At 43.1% G+C, this 23,533-nt stretch overlaps 2 protein-coding genes across 2 annotated transcripts in view; both read right to left on the bottom strand.

Annotated features, from left to right (window-relative positions):
• Positions 1 to 15,693: 15,693 nt before the first annotated feature.
• On the bottom strand, positions 15,694 to 16,236 carry LOC138370446 (homeobox-like protein HDP1). The gene has a single exon (XM_069334812.1). The coding sequence runs from the start codon at positions 16,234 to 16,236 to the stop codon at positions 15,694 to 15,696; it is 543 nt and encodes a 180-aa protein (XP_069190913.1).
• LOC123759276 (ionotropic receptor 93a-like) overlaps positions 16,097 to 23,533 on the bottom strand; it is a 43,119-nt gene continuing 35,682 nt past the window's right edge. The window contains exons 3-4 of the mRNA XM_069334813.1: positions 18,790 to 18,889; positions 16,097 to 17,271 (exon numbers count right to left, since the gene is read on the bottom strand). Of these exons, the coding sequence (XP_069190914.1) occupies positions 17,070 to 17,271; positions 18,790 to 18,889 (302 nt within the window). The 3' untranslated portion in view covers positions 16,097 to 17,069. The remainder of the gene's footprint in view (positions 17,272 to 18,789; positions 18,890 to 23,533) is intronic.

Genomic DNA, 23,533 nt, shown 5'->3' on the forward strand with positions numbered 1-23,533 from the left:
AAACTTCAGGATTTGTCTTTGCTTGCCCTGCAATGCGAACTTCATAGTTTCTTTATGCCCTCCTTATCTCTTTTTTTGACATTTCTAACAAGTTATATGAATTTCTGTTCTAAACTGACCTCCCCATTCTTAATCCATTTGTATCACGATCTCTTTCTACCTATTAGGTTCATAAGATCCTTTGCTATCCATTTTGGGTTATTAGTATTCGATCTATTCAATTTGTATAGTATACTGCATTCCTGTGCTTTGTTTAGAATATTTTTAAATAAGTTATATTTTGAATCCACATCGAAATCCACATGTTAGCAGATAGTGGTATGGGAATTGATATGGAAGGAGGAGGTAATAAAAGTATGTGTTCGTGGGAGAAAGAAATTGACAAAATGATCAAGGAAAGAGAAGGGCCTCAAAATAACAATACACTTAGGGTATATTACACTAACAGTAGAAGTCTAAGAAACAAAATAAACGAATTAAATGCTCTTGTCTGTACAGAAAAAATAGATATTATTGCACTTCCCGAAACGTGCATGAATTTAGAAAATAGATAACTATTAGCTGAATAACAAATAAATGGATTTAAACTATTTAACACAGATAGATGTATTAGACGAGGAGGTGGAGTAGCCATATATGTTAGGGACAATTTGAAATGTAGTCTCAAAGAGGGAATCAAATCTTAGTCATACACAGAAACTATTTGGATACAATTAAACGAAAAAACAAATAATCATATAATAGGAGTTATATATAGGCCACCAAATTTTGACAGAATGGAAGCAAAGCATCTATGGTATGAAATATCTAGAGCATCTAGGTCTAAAAGTATTTGTGTCATGGGTGACTTTAACTTTAGTGGAATAAATTGGATTAATAGAACAGGGAATAACGAAGCAGAAGATTTTATAGAATTAATTGACGATTGTTTTCTTACGCAACACATTAAGGAACCGACGAGGGAAAATAATATTTTAGATTTAGAGTTAACTAACAGGGAAACACAGATTAATGACAAAGAAATCGGGAAACAGTGCTAGGGAAAGCTAGCTAGCTAGGGAACAGGGAACAGTGATCAGAAAAAAATCAGATTTAGCATAGAGTGGAATAGATCTGCAGGAGAAAATTCTGTTAAAGTGCCTGATTTTCGTAAAGCTAATTTCAATATCCTAAGCATAGGGGGTGGGGGAGGGCCGGTCTTGGAGCAAGACGTGAACCCAGCGATGTGATGTAAAGGAGGATTTCGATTTGGATCAAAATATAACTTATTTACAAATATTCTAAGCAAAGCACAGGAAAGTAGAATACCTTACAAATAGAACAGATCAAATACAAATGACCCGAAAAGGATAACAAAGGATCTGAAAACATTATAGGTAGAAAGAGAGGTTGGTACAAAACGATTAAGAATGGGAAAGTCAGTTTAGAACAAGAATTCGCACAACTGGTTAGAAATGTTAAAAAAGAGATAAGGAGAGCAAAAAGAAACTATGAAGTTCGTATATCAGGCCAAGCAAAGTCAAATCCTAAAGGGTTTATTCAGTTATATCGAACAAAGGTTAGGGAAAGGATAGGCCCATTAAAAACCGAGACAGGTCAGTTAACGGATAATGACGAAGAGATGAGCAGTATTTTTAATAAATATTTTATCTCTGTGTTTACTACAGAAGAACTTAACTCTATGCCTTCAGCCAAACTATGCTATACATTAGAAATGTATAGCATAGCAGTAGCAGGAGCCACCCACATCTTCACAGACGGATCGGTGGACACAGAATATCATCATAGCAATATGGAAGTTGTAGTGAAGGACCTGGTGACTCTAGTGGGAGCCCTGAGGACAGAGTTGGACTCTCTGCGGGAGGAGGTGCGTCAGCTTAAAAAACAACGAGAAGTAACGAAGGAGGAGACCAGCAGTAAAGGGACCTCGTCTTGGAGAGTTGCGAAAGACAGGGGCCTTAAGAAGACTTTGATAAAGCCGCCTTCAAACGCCATAGCAACTTCAAATTCATTTGACGTTTTGGAGGACGAGTGCTGTGGAGAGACTGTGGATCGCGCAAAAGGGAAAGCAACGAAGAGAAAGGAAGCGCAGGCCCCTCAGAAAGTAAAGGAAGTACCTAAGCAAACATTAGTTGTGGGAGATTCCCAGATAAGGTATTTGGATAGAACGTTTTGTGCTAGAGATAGGGGGAACAGGTTAAGGGTTTGCTATCCCGGAGCTGGCATTGGTGATATTATAAACAACATGAATGATATTATGGCTGGTAATGGGAACAATCCCATTATTTGCATTAGCGTGGGAGGAAATGATGTTGGTCGAGTCAGGAGTGAGGAACTGATTCAGAGGTATAAAACAGCCATAGAGTTAGTTAGGAGCAAGGGAGGAATCCCGATCATATGTGGCATTCTTCCAAGAAAGGGAGTGGGAAATGAATGGATATCGAGGGCACTTGGTGTCAATTGCCGGCTGGAAAGATATTGCAAATCAAATGCAATATCTTTCATAGACAACTGGGAACACTTCTATGGAAGAAATGAAATGTATGCTCGTGATGGGGTGCATCTATCGAGAGCTGGGGTTGTTGCTGTTGCGAACTCGCTAGAAGAAGTGGTTAGAGGTGTTTGTTTGGGTTTAAACTGTTAGTAGATAGAGGTATGGGAATTGATTTGGAGGAAGGAGGTAATAAAAGTATGTGTTTGTGGGAGAAAGGAATTGGCAAAACGATCAGGGAAAGAGAAGGTCCGCAAAATAACAATTCACTTAGGGTATATTACACTAACAGTAGAAGTCTAAGAAATAAAATTAACGAATTAAATGCTCTTGTCTGCACAGAAAAAATAGATATTATTGCACTTACCGAAACGTGGATGAATGTAGAAAATAGAGAACTATTAGCTGAATATCAAATATATGGATTTAAACTATTTCACACAGATAGATATATTAGACGAGGAGGTGGAGTAGCCATATATGTTAGGGACAATTTGAAATGTAGTCTCAAAGAGGGAATCAAAACAGAGCCACACACAGAAACTATTTGGATTGAATTAAACGAAAAAGCTAATAATATTATAATAGGAGTAATATATAGGCCACCAAATTTAGACAGAATGGAAGCAAAGCATCTATGGGATGAAATATCTAGAGCATCTAGATCTAACAGTATTTATGTCATGGGTGACTTTAATTTTAGCGGAATAAACTGGTTGAACAAAACAGGGAATAGTGAAGCAGAAGATTTTCTAGAATTAATTGACGATTGCTTTCTTACGCAACACATTAAGGAACCAACACGGGAAAATAATATTTTAGATTTAGTGTTAACTAACAGGGAAACGCAAATTAATGACATCGAAATAGGGAGTGAGCTAGGGAGCAGTGATCACAAAGAAATCAGATTTAGCATAGAATGGAATAGACCAGTAGGAGAAAATTCTGTTAAAGTGCCAGATTTTCGAAAAGCTGATTTTAATAGCCTAAGAAATTTTTTGGGTCAAATTGATTGGAGAGGCTTGGGTATGGGGTGTGGGCCGGTCTTGGAGCGAGACATGAACCCAGCGATAGGTGACTTAAATGGGGATTTCGATGTGGATTCAATATATAACTTATTTAAGAATATTCTAAACAAAGCACAGGAACGTAGTATACCATACAAATTGAATAGATCGTATACTAATGACCCAAAGTGGATAACAAAGAATTTGAAGAACCTTATAGGTAAAAAGAGAGCTTGGTACAAAAGGATTAAAAATGGGGAGGTCACTTTAGAACAGGAATTCGTACAACTGGTTAGAAATGTTAAAAAAGAGATAAGGAAAGCAAAAAGAAACTATGAAGTTCGCATAGCAGGGCAAGCAAAGACAAATCCTAAAGGGTTTTTTCAGTTATATCGTACTAAGACTAGGGAAAGGATAGGTCCATTAAAAACTGAGACAGGTCAAATAACAGATAGTGATGAAGAGATGAGTAGTATTTTTAATAAATATTTTGTATCTGTATTTACTAAAGAGGAACTTAACAATATGCCTTCAGCCGAACAAGTCTATGTGGGTGGGGACGAGGACAGGTTGACGAGTTTAGCAGTTACCAGGGAGGATGTTCTTAAACAAATAGTAAAACTCAAACCAAACAAATCCCCAGGGCCGGATGAAGTGTTTGCTAGGGTGCTTAAAGAATGCAAAGAGGAGCTTTGTGACCCACTGTCAACCATATTTAATAAATCAATAGAGTCAGGCAGAGTGCCAGAGTTTTGGAAAGTTGCTAATGTGATACCAGTTTTTAAGAAAGGAGATAGATCACTTGCGTCTAACTATCGACCAATTAGCCTAACGTCTATTGTGGGAAAGTTACTCGAATCTATAATAGCAAATAAAATTCGTCTTCATCTTGAAAAACATAAATTAATAATTGAGTCGCAACATGGTTTTATAAATGGCCGTTCATGTTTAACAAATTTGTTATCTTTTTATTCTAGCATTGTTGAGGCAGTTGATAGTGGTAAGGATTGCGATGTTGTATACCTTGACTTTAGCAAAGCTTTTGATACAGTGCCACATGAAAGACTGATTAAAAAAATAGAGTCTCATGGTATTGGGGGTGCTATATTAAGCTGGATTAGGGCATGGCTATACCAAAGGAAACAGAGAGTTAGTATAAATGGAATCAAGTCAGAGTGGGAAAATGTTGTAAGTGGAGTGCCTCAAGGCTCTGTCCTGGGACCTCTGTTGTTTATAATATATATAAATGATTTAGATTCAGGTTTGAGTAGCAACATTTGCAAATTTGCCGATGATACGAAAATCGGTAGGGAAATTAATTCGGAGGAGGACTCACTATCACTTCAAGTTGATCTAGATAGGGTTTTGAAATGGTCAAAGGATTGGCAGATGCAGTTTAATGCTGATAAATGTAAAGTTCTGAGGTTAGGTAATGATGATAGAGTTACAAGATACGAGCTAGATGGTGTTGTGATTGCGAAGTCGGATTGCGAAAGGGATCTGGGAGTTATGATTAGTAAGAATTTAAAACAAAAGGATCAATGCATAAATGTTCGTAATAAGGCAAATCGGACACTTGGATTTATTAATCGCAGCGTTAGTAACAAGACACCTGGTGTGGTTCTCAAGCTATATCTTGCTCTAGTTAGGCCCCATTTAGATTATGCAGTTCAGTTTTGGTCGCCATATTATAGAATGGATATAAATTCACTTGAACGTGTCCAGCGTAGGATGACTAAGTTAATTCCCCAAATTAGAAATCTTTCATATGAAGAAAGATTAACAAAGCTTAAGTTGCATTCACTGGAAAGGCGAAGAGTTAGGGGTGACATGATAGAGGTTTACAAGTGGATGAATGGACATAACCGGGGGGATATTAATAGGGTATTAAAAGTATCAACACAGGACAGAACACGAAACAATGGATATAAATTGGATAAGTTTAGATTTAGGAAAGACTTGGGTAAATACTGGTTCAGTAACAGGGTTGTTGATTTGTGGAACCAATTGCCGCGTAACATTGTGGAGGTGGGGTCCCTCGATTGTTTCAAGCACGGGTTGGACAAGTATATGAGTGGGATTGGGTGGTTATAGAATAGGGGCTGCCTCGTATGGGCCAATAGGCCTTCTGCAGTTACCTTTGTTCTTATGTTCTTGTGTTCTTATCTTTTTATTCTAGCATTGTTGAGGCAGTTGATAGTGGTAAGGATTGCGATGTTGTATACCTTGACTTTAGCAAAGCTTTTGATACAGTGCCACATGAAAGACTGATTAAAAAAATAGAGTCTCATGGTATTGGGGGTGCTATATTAAGCTGGATTAGGGCATGGCTATACCAAAGGAAACAGAGAGTTAGTATAAATGGAATCAAGTCAGAGTGGGAAAATGTTGTAAGTGGAGTGCCTCAAGGCTCTGTCCTGGGACCTCTGTTGTTTATAATATATATAAATGATTTAGATTCAGGTTTGAGTAGCAACATTTGCAAATTTGCCGATGATACGAAAATCGGTAGGGAAATTAATTCGGAGGTGGACTCACTATCACTTCAAGTTGATCTAGATAGGGTTTTGAAATGGTCAAAGGATTGGCAGATGCAGTTTAATGCTGATAAATGTAAAGTTCTGAGGTTAGGTAATGATGATAGAGTTACAAGATACGAGCTAGATGGTGTTGTGATTGCGAAGTCGGATTGCGAAAGGGATCTGGGAGTTATGATTAGTAAGAATTTAAAACAAAAGGATCAATGCATAAATGTTCGTAATAAGGCAAATCGGACACTTGGATTTATTAATCGCAGCGTTAGTAACAAGACACCTGGTGTGGTTCTCAAGCTATATCTTGCTCTAGTTAGGCCCCATTTAGATTATGCAGTTCAGTTTTGGTCGCCATATTATAGAATGGATATAAATTCACTTGAACGTGTCCAGCGTAGGATGACTAAGTTAATTCCCCAAATTAGAAATCTTTCATATGAAGAAAGATTAACAAAGCTTAAGTTGCATTCACTGGAAAGGCGAAGAGTTAGGGGTGACATGATAGAGGTTTACAAGTGGATGAATGGACATAACCGGGGGGATATTAATAGGGTATTAAAAGTATCAACACAGGACAGAACACGAAACAATGGATATAAATTGGATAAGTTTAGATTTAGGAAAGACTTGGGTAAATACTGGTTCAGTAACAGGGTTGTTGATTTGTGGAACCAATTGCCGCGTAACATTGTGGAGGTGGGGTCCCTCGATTGTTTCAAGCACGGGTTGGACAAGTATATGAGTGGGATTGGGTGGTTATAGAATAGGAGCTGCCTCGTATGGGCCAATAGGCCTTCTGCAGTTACCTTTGTTCTTATGTTCTTATGTTCTTAAACAAGTCTCTGTGGGTGGGGACGAGGACAGGTAGACTAGTCCTGTAAGTACTAGTAACAGTTGACTTAACAGTTACCAGGGATGATATTATTAAACAAATAGTAAAATTCAAACCAAACAAATCCCCATGGCCGGATGAAGTGTTCGCCAGGGTGCTTAAAGAGTGCTCTTAAAGAGTTAAAGCGTAAGAGTTCTCTTACGTTCCCTTGCTATCCTCTTCTTATTCCTATTACTATCTCCTTCTCATTCGGTGGTTATAATAGGAGCTGCCTCGTATGGGCCAATAGGCCCTCTGCAGTTCTTATTCCTACTACTATCCTCTCTACTACACCTTACTTTGCTCCTCACCTCTCTCTCTTGCCTATTTATTGCCTGCATCTACTTCCTCATCATGGAAAGATAATGTGGAAATAATTACCACCATTTTGTATCTTGGAGCAGTCTCTAAAGGCAAAGGACTCAACATAACTTTAAACTGGATCCCATCCCATATTGGAATCCCATTAAATGAAAAAGCTGATGAAATTGCTAAATTGGCAACTCGTCATCCAGTGATACATAAAACAATTCAACCCAGTCTAGAGAACATAAAAAACATCATCACCAAAAAACTCTCACATCTCAACAAAGCCGACCTACACCAGACAATAGCTGAAGGTTCGCCATCTGCAACATGGTATCTTCAGGCAACCAAATTAGAAAGGTTAAATATCCCAAAAGGAATCTACAGGGAAATAGCAGGTAGGCTATATAGACTACGTCTAGGTTACAGATGCAACTGGGAGATTGGTGAACCCCGACAGAGAGAGTGCATCTTCTGCCAAACTGTCACAGAAAAGCCATTACTTCACTATCTTCTGGAATGTGAAGCAACCAATGACCTTAGAAGAGCTTTAAGAGTTCCTGAATCATGCAGTGGCCACCCTGAAGCCATCAACACAGCCACTCTTCTGGTCAACAAAGGTGTCCAGCAGCTGGACACCCTCATAAAGACTGTTAAGCAGTATCCTCCCCGCGATAACAGCTTGATGGTTAAATGCAACCTCAGAATACTGAGAAAAAAAAAATTGTACCACTTACGGGCTATTCATGACCGTGCCACCTCTTGGGTGGCTTAATCTTTATCAATCAATCAATCTTCCTCATCACTCGCACCGCTCCCGTGCCAGGTAAGTCCACTACGGGCTCACCATGGCCTGTGCTACTTACCCCGCTCCTGTGCCTGGTAAGTTACGGGCTCGCCATAGCCTGTGCTATTTGGAACTTATTCCGAGTAGCTGAATCTATAACAACAACATTCCTCATCACAATCGACTTGAGAATGGTCCAGGACGGACCGAAACGTCGTCGTCACTTCACCTTCTAGTGTGTGGTCTGGTCAACATATTTTAGCCACGTTACTGTGACTCATCGCCTGCATATGGATACCACACGTAAGCGTCTTTGTTTAATTTCTTCGATGCTCTACCTTCCTTTAAACAACCTTTTCGCGCCTTTGAATCTTCCCGCCAAGCGTCGAAAGAACCAGCTCAGGTTTCTTAAAGACTGTCTTGCTGAGCAAGTTCTCCCTCTTTCTTTATCTCACTTTCTCCGGTTCAACATTTCGGGATCTCCTTTTCTTGAACATGTCCGCCTTCTTCTTCTTCAAGAACTTATTCATGCCACCTCCTTGCAAGTTGACGAGGCTTTTCTAGCTGTTCGTCAACATCAACGCTTTCTGTCCTCTTCACTTCCCAGTGATCTATGTAATATCATATTTCCCATTGCATTTGACACTACTCACGTCTCCTCTTCCCATTACTCCTCCACACCACACAACAAATTTCAACGCCTGATCTCCAACAGTCCTTGGGCCAAATACTCTCTCTCTGACTGTGTTACCAACCTTTCATCCTACCCTCTTTCTAAGCACCAGCAAGAACTTCTTGGTCTTGGTCTTTCTTTTGCTACTTCCCCTGGCCCACGCTGTGGCATTGATCTCATTAGTTCCTTTGACAGGTTTGTCAATTCTAACTCTAGTACTCTTTCGGACCTGTCTGCCTTTAGAGGGGCCCTTATCCCCGTTCTTGACAGCTTGTTTTCTAAAAATCACCACCTTCCTCGTCGCTTCCAGCTTGCCCTTGCCTCCCTGAAATCTAACAACTCTATTCTTATCCTTCCTTCGGACAAAGGCAGTTTGGTGGTTGTCCTTGACCGTGAGGACTACCTCCGAAAAGCAGATGTCTTGCTCGCTGACTCTCGCACTTATGCTCCTCTGACTTCTAACCCTTTGGACCGCCTCAAAACTTCCTTTAACCGCAAACTAAGACAGCTCTCTAGTCTTTGTCCTCCTGACTTTGATATTAAACGTTTCCGTGTCATCTGCCCTTCTCTTCTTTATTTCTATGGTCTACCTAAGACTCATAAACCTGGTGTTCGTCCTATCATTTCTTCACGGGGCTCTGTCAGCTATCCTCTTGCCTCCTGGCTCGTTAAAATCCTGACGCCTTACCTTGGCATTTTTTCCCCTGCCCACCTTCGTCACTCTTAGGACTTCATAGAAAGACTGCGCCTGCAACCCTCTTGTAAGATGCTTAGTCTTGATGTCGACTCTCTGTTCACTAATGTTCCGCTCAATGACGTTCTCTCTTTCCTTAGACAGAAGGCGTCTGAGGGCCTTCTTCCTTTCCCGCTTCCCACTGACGTTTTCCTCGAACTCATTAGACTCTGTGTTGACTCTAACTCTTTCTCTTTCAACGGTAAATATTACACTCAAACTTTCGGTGTCACTATGGGTTCCCCTCTCTCCCCTGTTCTTGCTAATTTCTACATGGAATACTTCGAAACTGTTCTTCCTTCTATTGATACTCGTCCCTCTCTCTGGCTTCGCTATGTTGATGACATTTTTGCTTTATGGTCTCATGACCTTAATCTTTTCCAGCCTTTCCTCGCCTCTCTTAACAATTTGGTTCCTTCAATCCATTTCAAAGTTGAGTGGGAATCTAATTCCTTCCTTTTTCTTGACGTTCACGTCCACAGCTCTGTGTCCGGGTTCTCTTTCTCTGTCTACCACAAACCCATGCACAGTGGCATGTACATTCACTTCTTTTCCTACCATCCTCCTTCTGTTAAGAAAAGTGTCCTCGTCTCTAATTCCTCCGCGCTCTACGCATCAGCGACCCTCAGTTTCTTGATTCTGAAATTGCCTTTATCTACAAATCATTCTCTCGCCTTGGTTACCCTTTGCATTTCATCAACTGTGCCCACTCTCAAGCTAAATTTCTTTCATCCTAAACCTGCTTCCAACACAAGTAGCACTGTACTATGCCTTCCCTTCATATCTGAACACAAAACTTTTACCAATACCTTTCGTCCTCTTGACATAAAGCCCGCCTTTCGACAAACTAACACTGTTCGTAGCAATCTAGTTCACACTACTCCTCCTGCTTCTAACGCTGCTGGCGTCTACTCTATTTCCTGTTCATCTTGTCCTCTCCAATACTTTGGCGAAACTGGCCGTACACTGAATGACAGACTTAAAGAACACAGGAGAAGTGTTAAGTCTGCAGACACAAACAGTGCTCTCTTCTGCCATGTGAGCGATTCCAATCTTCCTATTGATTGGTTTTCCTCCATAATAATCTTTCCTGCTTATCTTTCCTGCCTGTAATCTTTACAGGAGTCATATTGGACACATAGCCCACAGAAGTCATATTGACACATGGCCCACAGGAGTCATATTGAACACACAGCCCACAAGAGTCATATTGGACACACTGACACAGGAGTCATATTGGGCACATGGCCCACAGGAGTCATATTGGGCACATGGCCCACAGGAGTCAAATTGGGCCCATGACCCACAGGAGTCATATTGGGCCCACGACCCACAGGAGTTATATTGGACACTTGACCCACAGGAGTCATATTGGATACATGGCCCACGGGATTCATATTGGACACACGGCCCACAGGAGTCATATTGAGCACATGGCCCACAGGAGTCATATCGGACATATTGCCCACAGGACACATGGACACATGGCTTGCAGGAGTCATATTGAACACACAGCCACAGGAGTCATATTGGACACATGACCAGCAGGAGTCATATTGGATACACGGCCACAGGAGTCATATTGGACACATGGCCCACAGGAGTCATATTGGACACATGGCCCACAGGAGTCATATTGGATACACGGCCCGCAGGAGTCTTATTGGATACACGGCCACAGGAGTCATATTGGATACACGCCCACAGGAGTCATATTGGACACATGACCCGCAGGAGTCTTATTGGACACACGGCCACAGGAGTCTTATTGGATACACGGCCACAGGAGTCATATTGGACACACAGCCAGAGGAGTCATATTAGACACACGGCCCACAGGAGTCATATTTGACACAGGGCCCACAGGAGTCATATTGGACACACGGACCACAGGAGTTATATTGGACACATAGCTCACAGGAGTGATATTGCCACATGGCCGACAGGAGTCATATTGGACACATGGCCGACATGAGTCATATTGGACACACGGCCATAGGAGTCATATTAGGCACACGGCCACAAGAGTCATATTGGACACATGGCCCACAGGAGTCATATTGGACACAGCCACAGGAGTCATATTGGGCACACGGCCACAGGAGTCATATTGGACACACGGCCACAGGAGTCATATTGGACACACGGCCCACAGGAGTCATATTGGACACGGCCACAGGACTCATATTGGGCACACGGCCACAGTAGGCATATTGGACACATGGCATACAGGAGTCATATTGGGCACATGGCCCATAGGAGTCATATTGGACACACGGTTACAGGATTCATATTGGACACATGGCCCACAGGAGTCATATTGGACACATGACCCACAGGAGCCAGATTGGACACATAGCCCACAGGAGTCATATTGGACACATGGCCCACAGGAGTCATATTGGACTCACGGCCACACGAGTCATATTGGGCTCACGGCCACAGGAGTCATATTGGACATATGGCCCACAGGAGTCATATTGGGCTCATGGCCCACAGGAGTCATATTGGACACATGGCCCATAGGAGACATATTGGACACATGGCCCACAGGAGTCATAGTGGACACACGGCCCTCATGAGTCGTATTGGACACAGGTCCCACAGAAATAATATTGTACACATGGCCCCTCAGAAGTCATATTGGACACATGGCCCACAGGAGTCATATTGGACACACAACGACAGGAGTCATATTGGACATACTACCGCAGGAGTCATATTGAGCACATGACCCACAGGAGTCATATTGGACACATGACCCACAGGAGTCATATTGGACATATAGCCCATGGGAGTCATATTGGATACAAGGCACACAGGAGTCGTATTGGACACATGGCCCACAAGAGTCATATTGGATACATGGCCCACAAAAGGCATATTGGACACATGGCCCACAGGAGTTATATTAGGCACATGGCCACAGGAATCATATTGGACACAAGGCCACTGGAGTCATATTGTACACACGGCCACAGGAGTCGTATTGGACACACGACCCACAGGAATCATATTGGGCACATGACCCACAGGAGTCATATTTGACACACGGCCCACAGGAGTCATATTGGACACATGGCCTTAGGAGTCATATTGGACAGATGGCAACAGGAGTTATATTGGACACACAGCCACAGGAGTCATATTGGGCCCATGACCCACAGGACTCATATTGGGCCCACGACCCACAGGAGTTATATGGGACACTTGATCCACAAGAATCTTATTGGACACATGGCCCACAGGAGTCATATTGGACACAACCACAGGAGACATATTGGACATATGGCTCACAGGAGTCATATTGGGCCTACGACCCACAGGAGTCATATTGGGCCCACGACCTACAGGAGTCATATTGGGCCCACGACCCACAGGAGTTATATTGGACACTTTACCCACAAGAGTCATATTGGACACATGGCTAACAGGAGTCATATTGGGTACATGGCCCACAGGAGTCATATTGAACACATAGACCACAGGAGTCGTATTGTACACATGTCCCACAGAAATCATATTGGACACACGGCCCACAAAAGTCATATTGGACACATGGTCCATTGGAGTCATATTGTACACACTGCCACAGGAGTCATATTGGACACATGGCCACAGGAGTCATATTGGACACACGCCCACAGGAGTCATATTGGACACATGGCCACAGGAGTCATATTGGACACACGCCCACAGTAGTCATATTGGACACACGGCCCACAGGAGTCATATTGGGTCACATGGCCTATAGGAGTCATATTGGACACACGGCCACAGGAGTCATATTGGACACACGGCCCACAGGAGTCATATTGGACACACGGCCACAGGAGTGATATTATACACATGGCCCACAGGAGTCATATTGGACGCACGGCCCTCAGGAGTCATGTTGGACACATGGCCCCACAAGAGTCATATTGGACACATGGCCTACAGGAGTCATAGTGGATACATGGCTCACAAGAGTCATATTGGACACATGGAAACAGAAGTCATATTGGACACATGGCCCACAGGAGTTATATTGGACACATGGCTCACAGGAGTTATATTCAACACATGGTCCACAGGAGTGATATTGGACACATGGCCTACAGGAGTCATATTGGGCACATGGCCCATATGAGATATAGTGGACACATGGCTCCCAGGAGTCATATTTGACACATGGCCCACAGGAGTCATATTGGACACGGCCACAGGACTCATATTGGGCACACGGCCACAATAGGCATATTGGACACATGGCATACAGGAGTCATATTGGGCACATGGCCCATAGGAGTCATATTGGACACACGGTTACAGGATTCATATTGGACACATGGCCCAGGAGACATATTGGGCACATGACCCACAGGAGCCAGATTGGACACATAGCCCACAGGAGTCATATTGGACACATGGCCCACAGGAGTCATATTGGATTCACGGCCACACGAGTCATATTGGGCTCACGGCCACAGGAGTCATATTAGACACATGGCCCACAGGAGTCATATTGGGCACATTGCTCACAGGAGTCATATTGGGCACACGGCCCACAGGAGTCATATTGGGCTCATGGCCCACAGGAGTCATATTGGACACATGGCCCACAGGAAACATATTGGACACATGGCCCACAGGAGTCATAGTGGACACACGGCCCTCATGAGTCGTATTGGACACAGGTCCCACAGAAATAATATTGGACACATGGCCCCTCAGAAGTCATATTGGACACATGGCCCACAGGAGTCATATTGGACACACAGCGACAGGAGTCATATTGGACATACGACCGCAGGAGTCATATTGAGCACATGACCCACAGGAGTCATATTGGACACATGACCCACAGGAGTCATATTGGACATATAGCCCACAAGAGTCATATTGGATACATGGCCCACAAAAGGCATATTGGACACATGGCCCACAGGAGTTATATTAGGCACATGGCCACAGGAGTCATATTGGACACAAGGCCACTGGAGTCATATTGTACACACGGCCACAGGAGTCGTATTGGACACACGGCCCACAGGAATCATATTGGGCACATGACCCACAGGAGTTATATTTGACACACGGCCCACAGGAGTCATATTGGACACATGGCCTCAGAAGTCATATTGGACAGATGGCAACAGAAGTTATATGGGACACACAGCCACAGGAGTCATATTGGACACATGACCAACAGGAGTCATATTGGACACACGGCCCACAGGAGCCATATTGGACAATCGGCCACAGGAGTCATATTTGACACATGACCCACAGGAGTCATATTGGACACATGGCCCACAGGAGTCATATTGGACACATGGCGCACAGGAGTCATATTGGACACATGACCCACAGGAGTCATATTGGACACACGGCCAACAGGAGTCATATTGGGCCCACGACCTACAGGAGTTATATGGGACACTAGATCCACAAGAATCTTATTGGACACATGGCCCACAGGAGTCATATTGGACACAACCACAGAAGACATATTGGACATATGGCTCACAGGAGTCATATTGGGCCTACGACCTACAGGAGTCATATTGGGCCCACGACCCACAGGAGTTATATTGGACACTTTACCGACAAGAGTCATATTGGACATATGGCTAACAGGAGTCACATTGGGTACATGGCCCACAGGAGTCATATTGGACAAATAGACCACAAGAGTCGTATTGGACACATGTCCCACCGAAATCATATTGGACACACGGCCCACAAAAGTCATATTGGACACATGGTCCATTGGAGTCATATTGGACACATGGTCCATTGGAGTCATATTGGACACATGGTCCATTGGAGTCATATTGGACACATGGTCCATTGGAGTCATATTGGACACGTGGCAACAGGAGTCATATTGGACACATGGCCACAGGAGTCTTATTGTACACACTGCCACAGGAGTCCTATTGGACACATGGCCCACAGGAGTCATATTGGACACATGGCCTCAGGAGTCATATTGGTCACATGGCACACAGGAGTCATATTGGACACATGGCCTCAGGAGTCATATTGGTCACATGGCCCAGCAGAGTCATATTGGACACACGGCCCACAGAAGTCATATTGGACACACGGCCACAGGAGTCATATTGGGCACACAGCCACAGGAGTCATATTGGACACATGGCCCACAGGAGTCATATTGGACACACGGCCCACAGGAGTCATATTGGACACACGGCCACAGGAGTCAAATTGGACACATGGCCCACTGGAGAAATATTGGACACATGGCCTCAGGAGTCATATTGGACAGATGGCACACAGGAGTTATATTGGATACACAGCAACAGGAGTCATATTGGACACATGGCCCACAGGAGTCATATTGGACACATGACCCACAGAAGTCATATTGGACACATGGCTCACAGGAGTCATATTGGACACATGGTCCACAGGAGTTCTATTGGACACATGGCGCTCACGAGTCATATTGGGCACATGGCCCACAGGAGTCATATTGGACACGTGGCCCACAGGAGTCATATTGGACACATTACCCACAGGAGTCATATTGGACACATAGCCCGCAGGAGTCATAATGAACACATGACCCACAGGAGTCATACTGGACACATGGCCCTCAGGAGTCATATTGGACACATGACCCACAGGAGTCATATTGGACACACGGCCAACAGGAGTCATATTGGACACACGGCCAACAGGAGTCATATTGGACACACGGCCCACAGGAGTCATATTGGACACATGGCCAACAGGAGTCATATTGGACACCTGGTCCAAAGAAGTCATATTGGACACACGGCCAACAGGAGTCATATCGGACACATGGCCCACAGGAGTCATATTGGAAACACGGCCACAGGAGTCATATTGGACACATGGCCCACAGGAGTCATATTGGACACATGGCTCACAGGAGTCATATTGGACACACGCCCACAGGAGTCATATTGGACACACGGCAACAGGATCTGACTGATGCATCCATTTACCAGTATATATATCTATCCATCTATCTATTTATATATCTGCATTCATTCATTTATATCTATATTCATTCATCTATATCTATATTCATTCATCCATGTTTCTATATTCACTCATCTATATATGTACCCCTCGATCTCCCACCCATCCATCTTTATATCTATCCATCCGTCCATCAGTCCATCTATATGTCCTTATATCTATACAATTTTAAATTTATCAATCTAGCCATGCATCTATTTACCTGTGCATCTATCTATGTATCCATCTATCTACCCATCTATCCATATATATTTCTGAGCATCCATTTATTCATCTATTTTTCCGTCTATACATTTATCAATCCGAATATCCATCTATACATCAATCCATTCGAATACCCAGATATCCATTTATACCTCCATCTATCAATCCATCTACCACAACCTCTCCATTTACCCAATCATACTAATACCCTATCCTATCATAATTTCCATCCATTTATCATTTATCCGCCTAATCATCCATCTTTTTTTCTATTTATCACTCGTCCATCTACTCATCCATCTATCCTTCCATCTATTAATCTACTATTTATCCTTCTAACCATCTATTAATTTATCTGTTTATCCATCTAACCATCTATTATTTTATCTATCTATCTATCTATCTATCTATCTATCTATCTATCTATCTATCTATCTATCTATCTATCTATCTATCAACTTTTCTATATCCATCTTTGACGTCTTAATGTTACGTTTTGAGGATTGTAAGCTTACCCAGAGATGGGTGATGGAGAGAGAGGTGCTGACGGTGACCCGGGTTGGGAGGTTGAGGCACGTGGTGGAGTTGGGCACCACCTCCTTCTGCCAGTGGTCATATAGTCCAAATTCTGACATTACCATCAGTCTGAAGCAAACAATCGGCCACTACAGTGTTTAAATGTAGTTTTCATTATTAATAATATTACATTTGTAATCACAGGTGAGATTTTGAGGTATACTATAAGATATGTCAAGGAAATGATATGAAATAGATTTATTCATTACGATATTTGCTGTTCATGCAAATTTTACGATAAGAATGAGAATAGAGTAGTGTGGTGGTATGTTTCATTATTTAATTAAGCACAAAGTTATGAAGAGGGGACCAGGAGTGACAACATCCCTGGAAGAAGCAGAAAATAATAACAATATAACTACCTTAATCAGATAAGAAAAAATAGACATGTAAGTAGACAACCCAAATCTAATGCCAGTGTACACATTACTATAGCAATGTCGGCAGTATATATGTCTCAATATTTGTTATTGACTTTAGAAAATAGTCTTTTGGACTCAGTATACAACCACATAAGATTTATTGTCGACTATGTTGACCGATCATGAAGCACACCTGAAAGGTCCAAACGAAGTTAGAAAAGGTCAAGAGAATTACCAAAACACTCGTGGCTAAGTGGAGAGACTGAGGTCATTGGACCTCTCCACACTGGACGACAGGATGACGTTAGGATTATGTATTAGGTCGTAGCATCAAGCTCTACAACACTTAACAAATGATAATCGGTTGTACATGTCAGTCAGGCAACCATCGCACATTGATGTGAGGCAAACCAGTTTAGCCTTGTCGTTGGGCGAAACTGGTGGTGACAAAGAGCTTCCAACTCTGCTTGGATACTACACCTTTGGTGATCCATGGTTCCAGGTTGTGACTGCCAGGGCAGCGACAGAGACGGGAAAAATCAGAGGCAAGTAATTCAGTTGAGATTCAGACAAGACGACCTCTTCCGCCTGTGGTAGAGATGATCTCAAGCCAAGCCAAGTGTAGGGCCAACCGTATGTGTTGTGTCGAGACAACTCTGTGGTCTGTGTTGTAAGTAAGAGAATGAGATGAAAGGTAAGACGCAATTAAGAGAATGAAGAAGATAAGAATAGCAAAGCTTAAGTCAGGTCACGTTTGTTAAGTTGGTTTGAGTAATTGAGCATGTTCCATGAAAGGGAAGAGTCAACATCAACAAAGCCAAGACTAAGGTTCATGTTGGGTAGGTTGGGTATCAGAGCCGAGTCAACAAGACGGCGTCTGTGAAGAGTAGAGGCAGGACAGATTATTTAAATGGACCAAGGAATAGGATGATTAGAGTCCCCTAACATAACGGAAGAAAGCATTGTTTGTGTCTGTTGACTTAACACTTGTTTTGTGTTCCTGTGGTCTGAGTTGATAATTCACACTTGACGCTAAATCAACACTTTACACACAAAACGTGACGGGGTGATGTCACAAATCTTCGCAAACAATCCTACTTTTCTAACAGCCATGCTTACATAATTAAGTGAATCTGGTTTCACGTATATAGTATTAAAACAAAAAAAAGGTGATATTAAACTTATCAAGTTCAGAATTACAACAGAAAACTCGCTATACTATCACCTCTTGCTCATAGCTGGAACTAGTGGGTTACCCTTCCGGCCGATCAAGCCATATATAGTGGAGAGGAAGCCTTCCCTTGAGTAGTAGAAGTCGCACCGTCCTGTCATGAAGAGTATAATATGTGGCTCAGGTAATATCATCTGCCTGAAGCAGTACTCAATGTTACATATAATAAGAGAGAGTTACATGGAATATTTATCTATTGAGATATTCCTAGGTGAGATATTCCTCTACCGAGATATTTTCTTAGATTTATGAATATACTACGAGGGAATACCCGCTGTTGCAAGGGTGTCTCTCATCTGTCAATCTATTTGTCTATCTATCAACATATTGTTACGTAGCCCCCCTAAAATTTCTCACCAGATCTGGCTTTAAGAGTCATTTCTACTGACCCTGCTGATTCTCTGACATGCAGGGAGTCTGTTGATATATGTGGCGACAAGATCGGCCGCCTGATAAGGGAGATATATGCATTTGTAAGTTTGACAAAATGGCGGTCCCTGCCTGCAAAGCCACCATTTTATGGACAACGCCAACCGACTGCGGAGTGACTGGCTTAGATCACATGCCACAGACGACTAATCGGCGTCCGCCGTGACATCACCGAGTGCCCCTGGCAGCGCCAGCGGAGGTGACGGCAGATTGGACCTGCCTGTGGACGCGAAAGGACGTGCGTCGATCAGCTCTTGAGGATTGGAGGCTCTGAGAGTCTCTCTCAGTGGATCATTGGCAACCATCGCAGCCCACTATTGTCATTGGAGACCCCGTGCTTCTGGGAAGCAAGAAGAACCAGGTTTATTGGGCAAAGAAGTGCCAAAACTTGAGCAATCGGTCGGCGACGACGATGGCGGGCGCCGCCTGACGATTGAGGGTCTGGATGGTGTGGTGGGCAATCTTGCTGTGACCGGGTCACACCCACTGAGAGCGTTGGAGGGACGACACCATTCCTAGGACAAGGAGCAGCGCCTTGCGGAAGGAACGAGTGTGTGTATACAGAGATTAGCTCAGTGACCCCTATGTAGACCAGGATTGGGATATCAATGTGTTGATGACGCGGCAGTTGGAGAGGCAATGGCCGACGTTGACGAAGCAGTTCCCTCTGTGAGAGATGATGATAAAGATTAACACACACCTTGTGAATGAAAAAACCTTGGGTTTTGACCAAAGCCATAAGGTAGTGAAGAAAAACAGTTTAAATGGCGTAATTCAAAATAGTTGAAGAAGTACTGTGGCAGTGTGCAGTGTGGAGCAGTCCTCACCGCCCTCTGACTGCGTGACCTCACCCCCGGCAGCAACCCTCCTACCACCACGTGGGACGACGCTTGGAGATTCACTCACCTATTGTGTTAGCAGGACGGTAAGATACTTGGAACCCCTGTGGGTAAGGTTGTATTATAGCAATGACTAGGTCAGGAAGGGTGTCTAGGTCCAACAGTATTATGATTGAGGAAGAAGATAGGTTTGTGGAGAAGATGATTGGGAAATTTGTAGAGAAGAGGGATGTTTGGATAGATGATCTAATCCAGGGGGATTAAAAGTGAGGTCTTTAATAAGATACAGGATGAGGTTCAAAGACTCAAACAAGAGTTTATGGATTATATTCAAGAGGAAATCAGGAAGAGCAGTACAAGAGTTGTACCAGAGTACAAGAGTTTCCATGAAGAATCTCAAGGTTTGGTACACCAATGCTGATGGGGTATCTAATAAAGCAGAAGAGATAAAAGAAAGAGTGAGTGAAGCAGATCCTGACATAGATGCAATTGTGGAAACTAAAATTAATGACATGATCTCAGATGCAATCTTTCCTGAAGGGTACCAGGTTATACGAAAAGAGAGGATACAGAGACAGGGAGGGGGAGTAGCACTCCTAATAAAGCGGAAATGGAAGTTTGAAGACCTGGGAAATCGAGTTACCAATGAGTGCACAAGCTTCATACATGGAACTCTGACAGTAGATGGGAGGAAGATTGTGATCTTGGTAATCTACAATCCCCCACCAAACAGTAGAAGACCCAGGCAGGAGTATGATGACAACAACAAAGCATGTATAGATGAACTGCAGAAGGCAGCAACACTAGCCCACAGAATGAGAGCGAAGCTGCTGATCATGGGGGACCTAAATCATGGAGAGATAAATTGGGAATCAAGGAATCCCAATGGAGGGGACGAAACGTGGGGAGCAAAATTAGTAGATGTTATAGACAGGAATTTCCTAACACAACATGTGAAGGAAGACACAAGGGAAAGAGGATGAGATGCACCGAGCCTATTAGACCTGATTTTCACCCAGAACGTAGAATATATCGAGAATTTAGAGCATGAAATACCTCTAGGGGCCAGCGACCATTGTGTCCTAGTCTTTGACTACATGATGGAATTCAAACTTATGACCATGGGACAAGAGATCTGGGAAAGGAGAGTTGACTACAGGAAAGGGGACTATAAGAGGATAAGGGACTATCTGGGTGAAGTGCAGTGGGAGGAAGAAATAAGAGGAAAAACAGTCCAAGATATGATGGACATAGTCATACAGAAATGCCAGGAGGCCGAAGAGAGATTTATACCAACAGTAAAGGGAAAAAATAAGAAGGAATATAATAACCCATGGTTTAATAGACAGTGTCAGGAAGCAAAAATGACCAGCAGGCCGGAGTGGAGGAAGTACAGAAGACAAAGGACAGAGGACAACAGGATCAGATGCAACAGAGCTAGGAACGATTACATTAACATAAGACGATCATCGGAAAGGGACTATGAGAACAATATTGCAATCAAAGCGAAAAAACAACCTAAGTTACTACACAGTCATATAAGAAGAAAAATGTCGGTGAACGACCAAGTGACAAAACTAAGGAAGACAGAGGGGGCATATACTGAAAGTGACAAGAAAATCTGCGAGGCACTGAATGCCAGTTTCCGTGGACTGTTCACTACCGAGCCTGAGCAGCTCCCCTTGTTGGAAGGGGTTACCCTAGATGAAAGACTATCAGATATAGAGGTGACAGCAGAGGAGGTAATGAAACAGTTGACAACTCTAGATGCAACTAAAGCAGTTGGACCAGACAAAGTATCACCGTGGATACTAAAAGAAGCAGCACAGGCCCTCAGCGTGCCTCTGGCAATGATCTTTAATGAGTCACTTATGTCAGGAGAATTGCCCAGTTGCTGGAAGAAGGCAAATGTCGTGCCGATCTTCAAGAAAGGTGATAGGGAGGAGGCACTTAACTATAGACCTGTATCACTGACAAGCATTCCCTGTAAAATACTGGAAAGAATAATTAGGCTACGACTGGTTGCACACCTGGAGAACATTATGTTTGTGAACAAACATCAACATGGGTTCTGGACAGGGAAATCGTGCCTAACAAACCTTCTGGAATTCTATGATAAAATAACGAGGATAAGACAGGACAGAGATGGTTGGGCAGACTGCATATTTCTGGACTGCCAAAAAGCCTTTGATACAGTACCACACATGAGACTGCTGTTCAAGCTTGAGAGGCAGGTGGGGGTGGGGGAAAAGGTCCTAGCATGGATAAGGAACTACCTAACAGGAAGGAGCCAAAGAGTTACGGTTAGGGGCGAGATGTCGGACTGGCGAACAGTAACAAGTGGAGTACCACAGGGATCGGTGCTGGGACCAATTCTATTTCTTGTATATGTTAACGACATGTTTACAGGCGTAGAGTCCTACATGTCGATGTTTGCGGATGACGCAAAGTTGACGAGAAGAGTTGTGACAGATGAGGATTGCAGGATCCTCCAAGAGGACCTGAACAGGTTGCAGAGATGGTCAGAGAAATGGCTACTGGAATTCAACACGAGCAAATGTAAAGTTATGGAAATGGGACTAGGAGATAGGAGACCAAAGGGACAGTACACAATGAAGGGGAACAGCCTACCTGTGACGACGCGTGAAAGAGACCTGGGGGTGGACGTAACACCTAATCTATCTCCTGAGGCACATATAAATAGGATAACGACAGCAGCGTACTCTACACTGGCAAAAGTTAGAACATCATTCAGAAACCTAAGTAAGGAGGAATTTAGGGCACTTTACACTGCCTACGTGAGGCCAGTCTTAGAGTATGCCGCCTTATCATGGAGTCCCCATCTGAAGAAGCATATAATGAAACTGGAAAAGGTTCAGAGGTTTGCAACGAGATTCGTCCCAGAGCTTCGAGGGATGGGGTATGAGGAGCGCCTGAGGGAACTGTGCCTTACGACACTAGAAAGAAGAAGGGAGAGGGGGGACATGATAGGAACGTATAAGATACTCAGAGGGATTGACAGAGTGGACATAGACGAAATGTTCACACGGAATAGTAACAGAACGAGGGGACATGGATGGAAGCTTGAAACTCAGATGAGTCACAGAGATGTTAGGAAGTTTTCTTTAGTGTGATAGTAGTGGGAAAATGGAATGCACTTTAGGAACAGGTTGTGGAAGCAAATACTATCCATAATTTTAAAACCAGGTATGATAGGGAAATGGGACAGGAGTCATTGCTGTAAACAACCGATACTCGAAAGGCGGGATCCAAGAGTCAATGCTCGATCCTGCAGACACAACTAGGTGAGTACACACACACACACACACACACACACATATATATATATATATATATATATATATATATGACCGAAAAAGTAAGATTAATAATTCTAACACGAATTTTTTCGATCTTTCTTATGTTTCTTTTCACTGTTGATGGTAATTGAAAAATCAATTCTCCAAAAT

The sequence above is a fragment of the Procambarus clarkii genome, chromosome 32 (genome assembly GCF_040958095.1).
Source record: "Procambarus clarkii isolate CNS0578487 chromosome 32, FALCON_Pclarkii_2.0, whole genome shotgun sequence".
Taxonomy (NCBI): domain Eukaryota; kingdom Metazoa; phylum Arthropoda; class Malacostraca; order Decapoda; family Cambaridae; genus Procambarus; species Procambarus clarkii.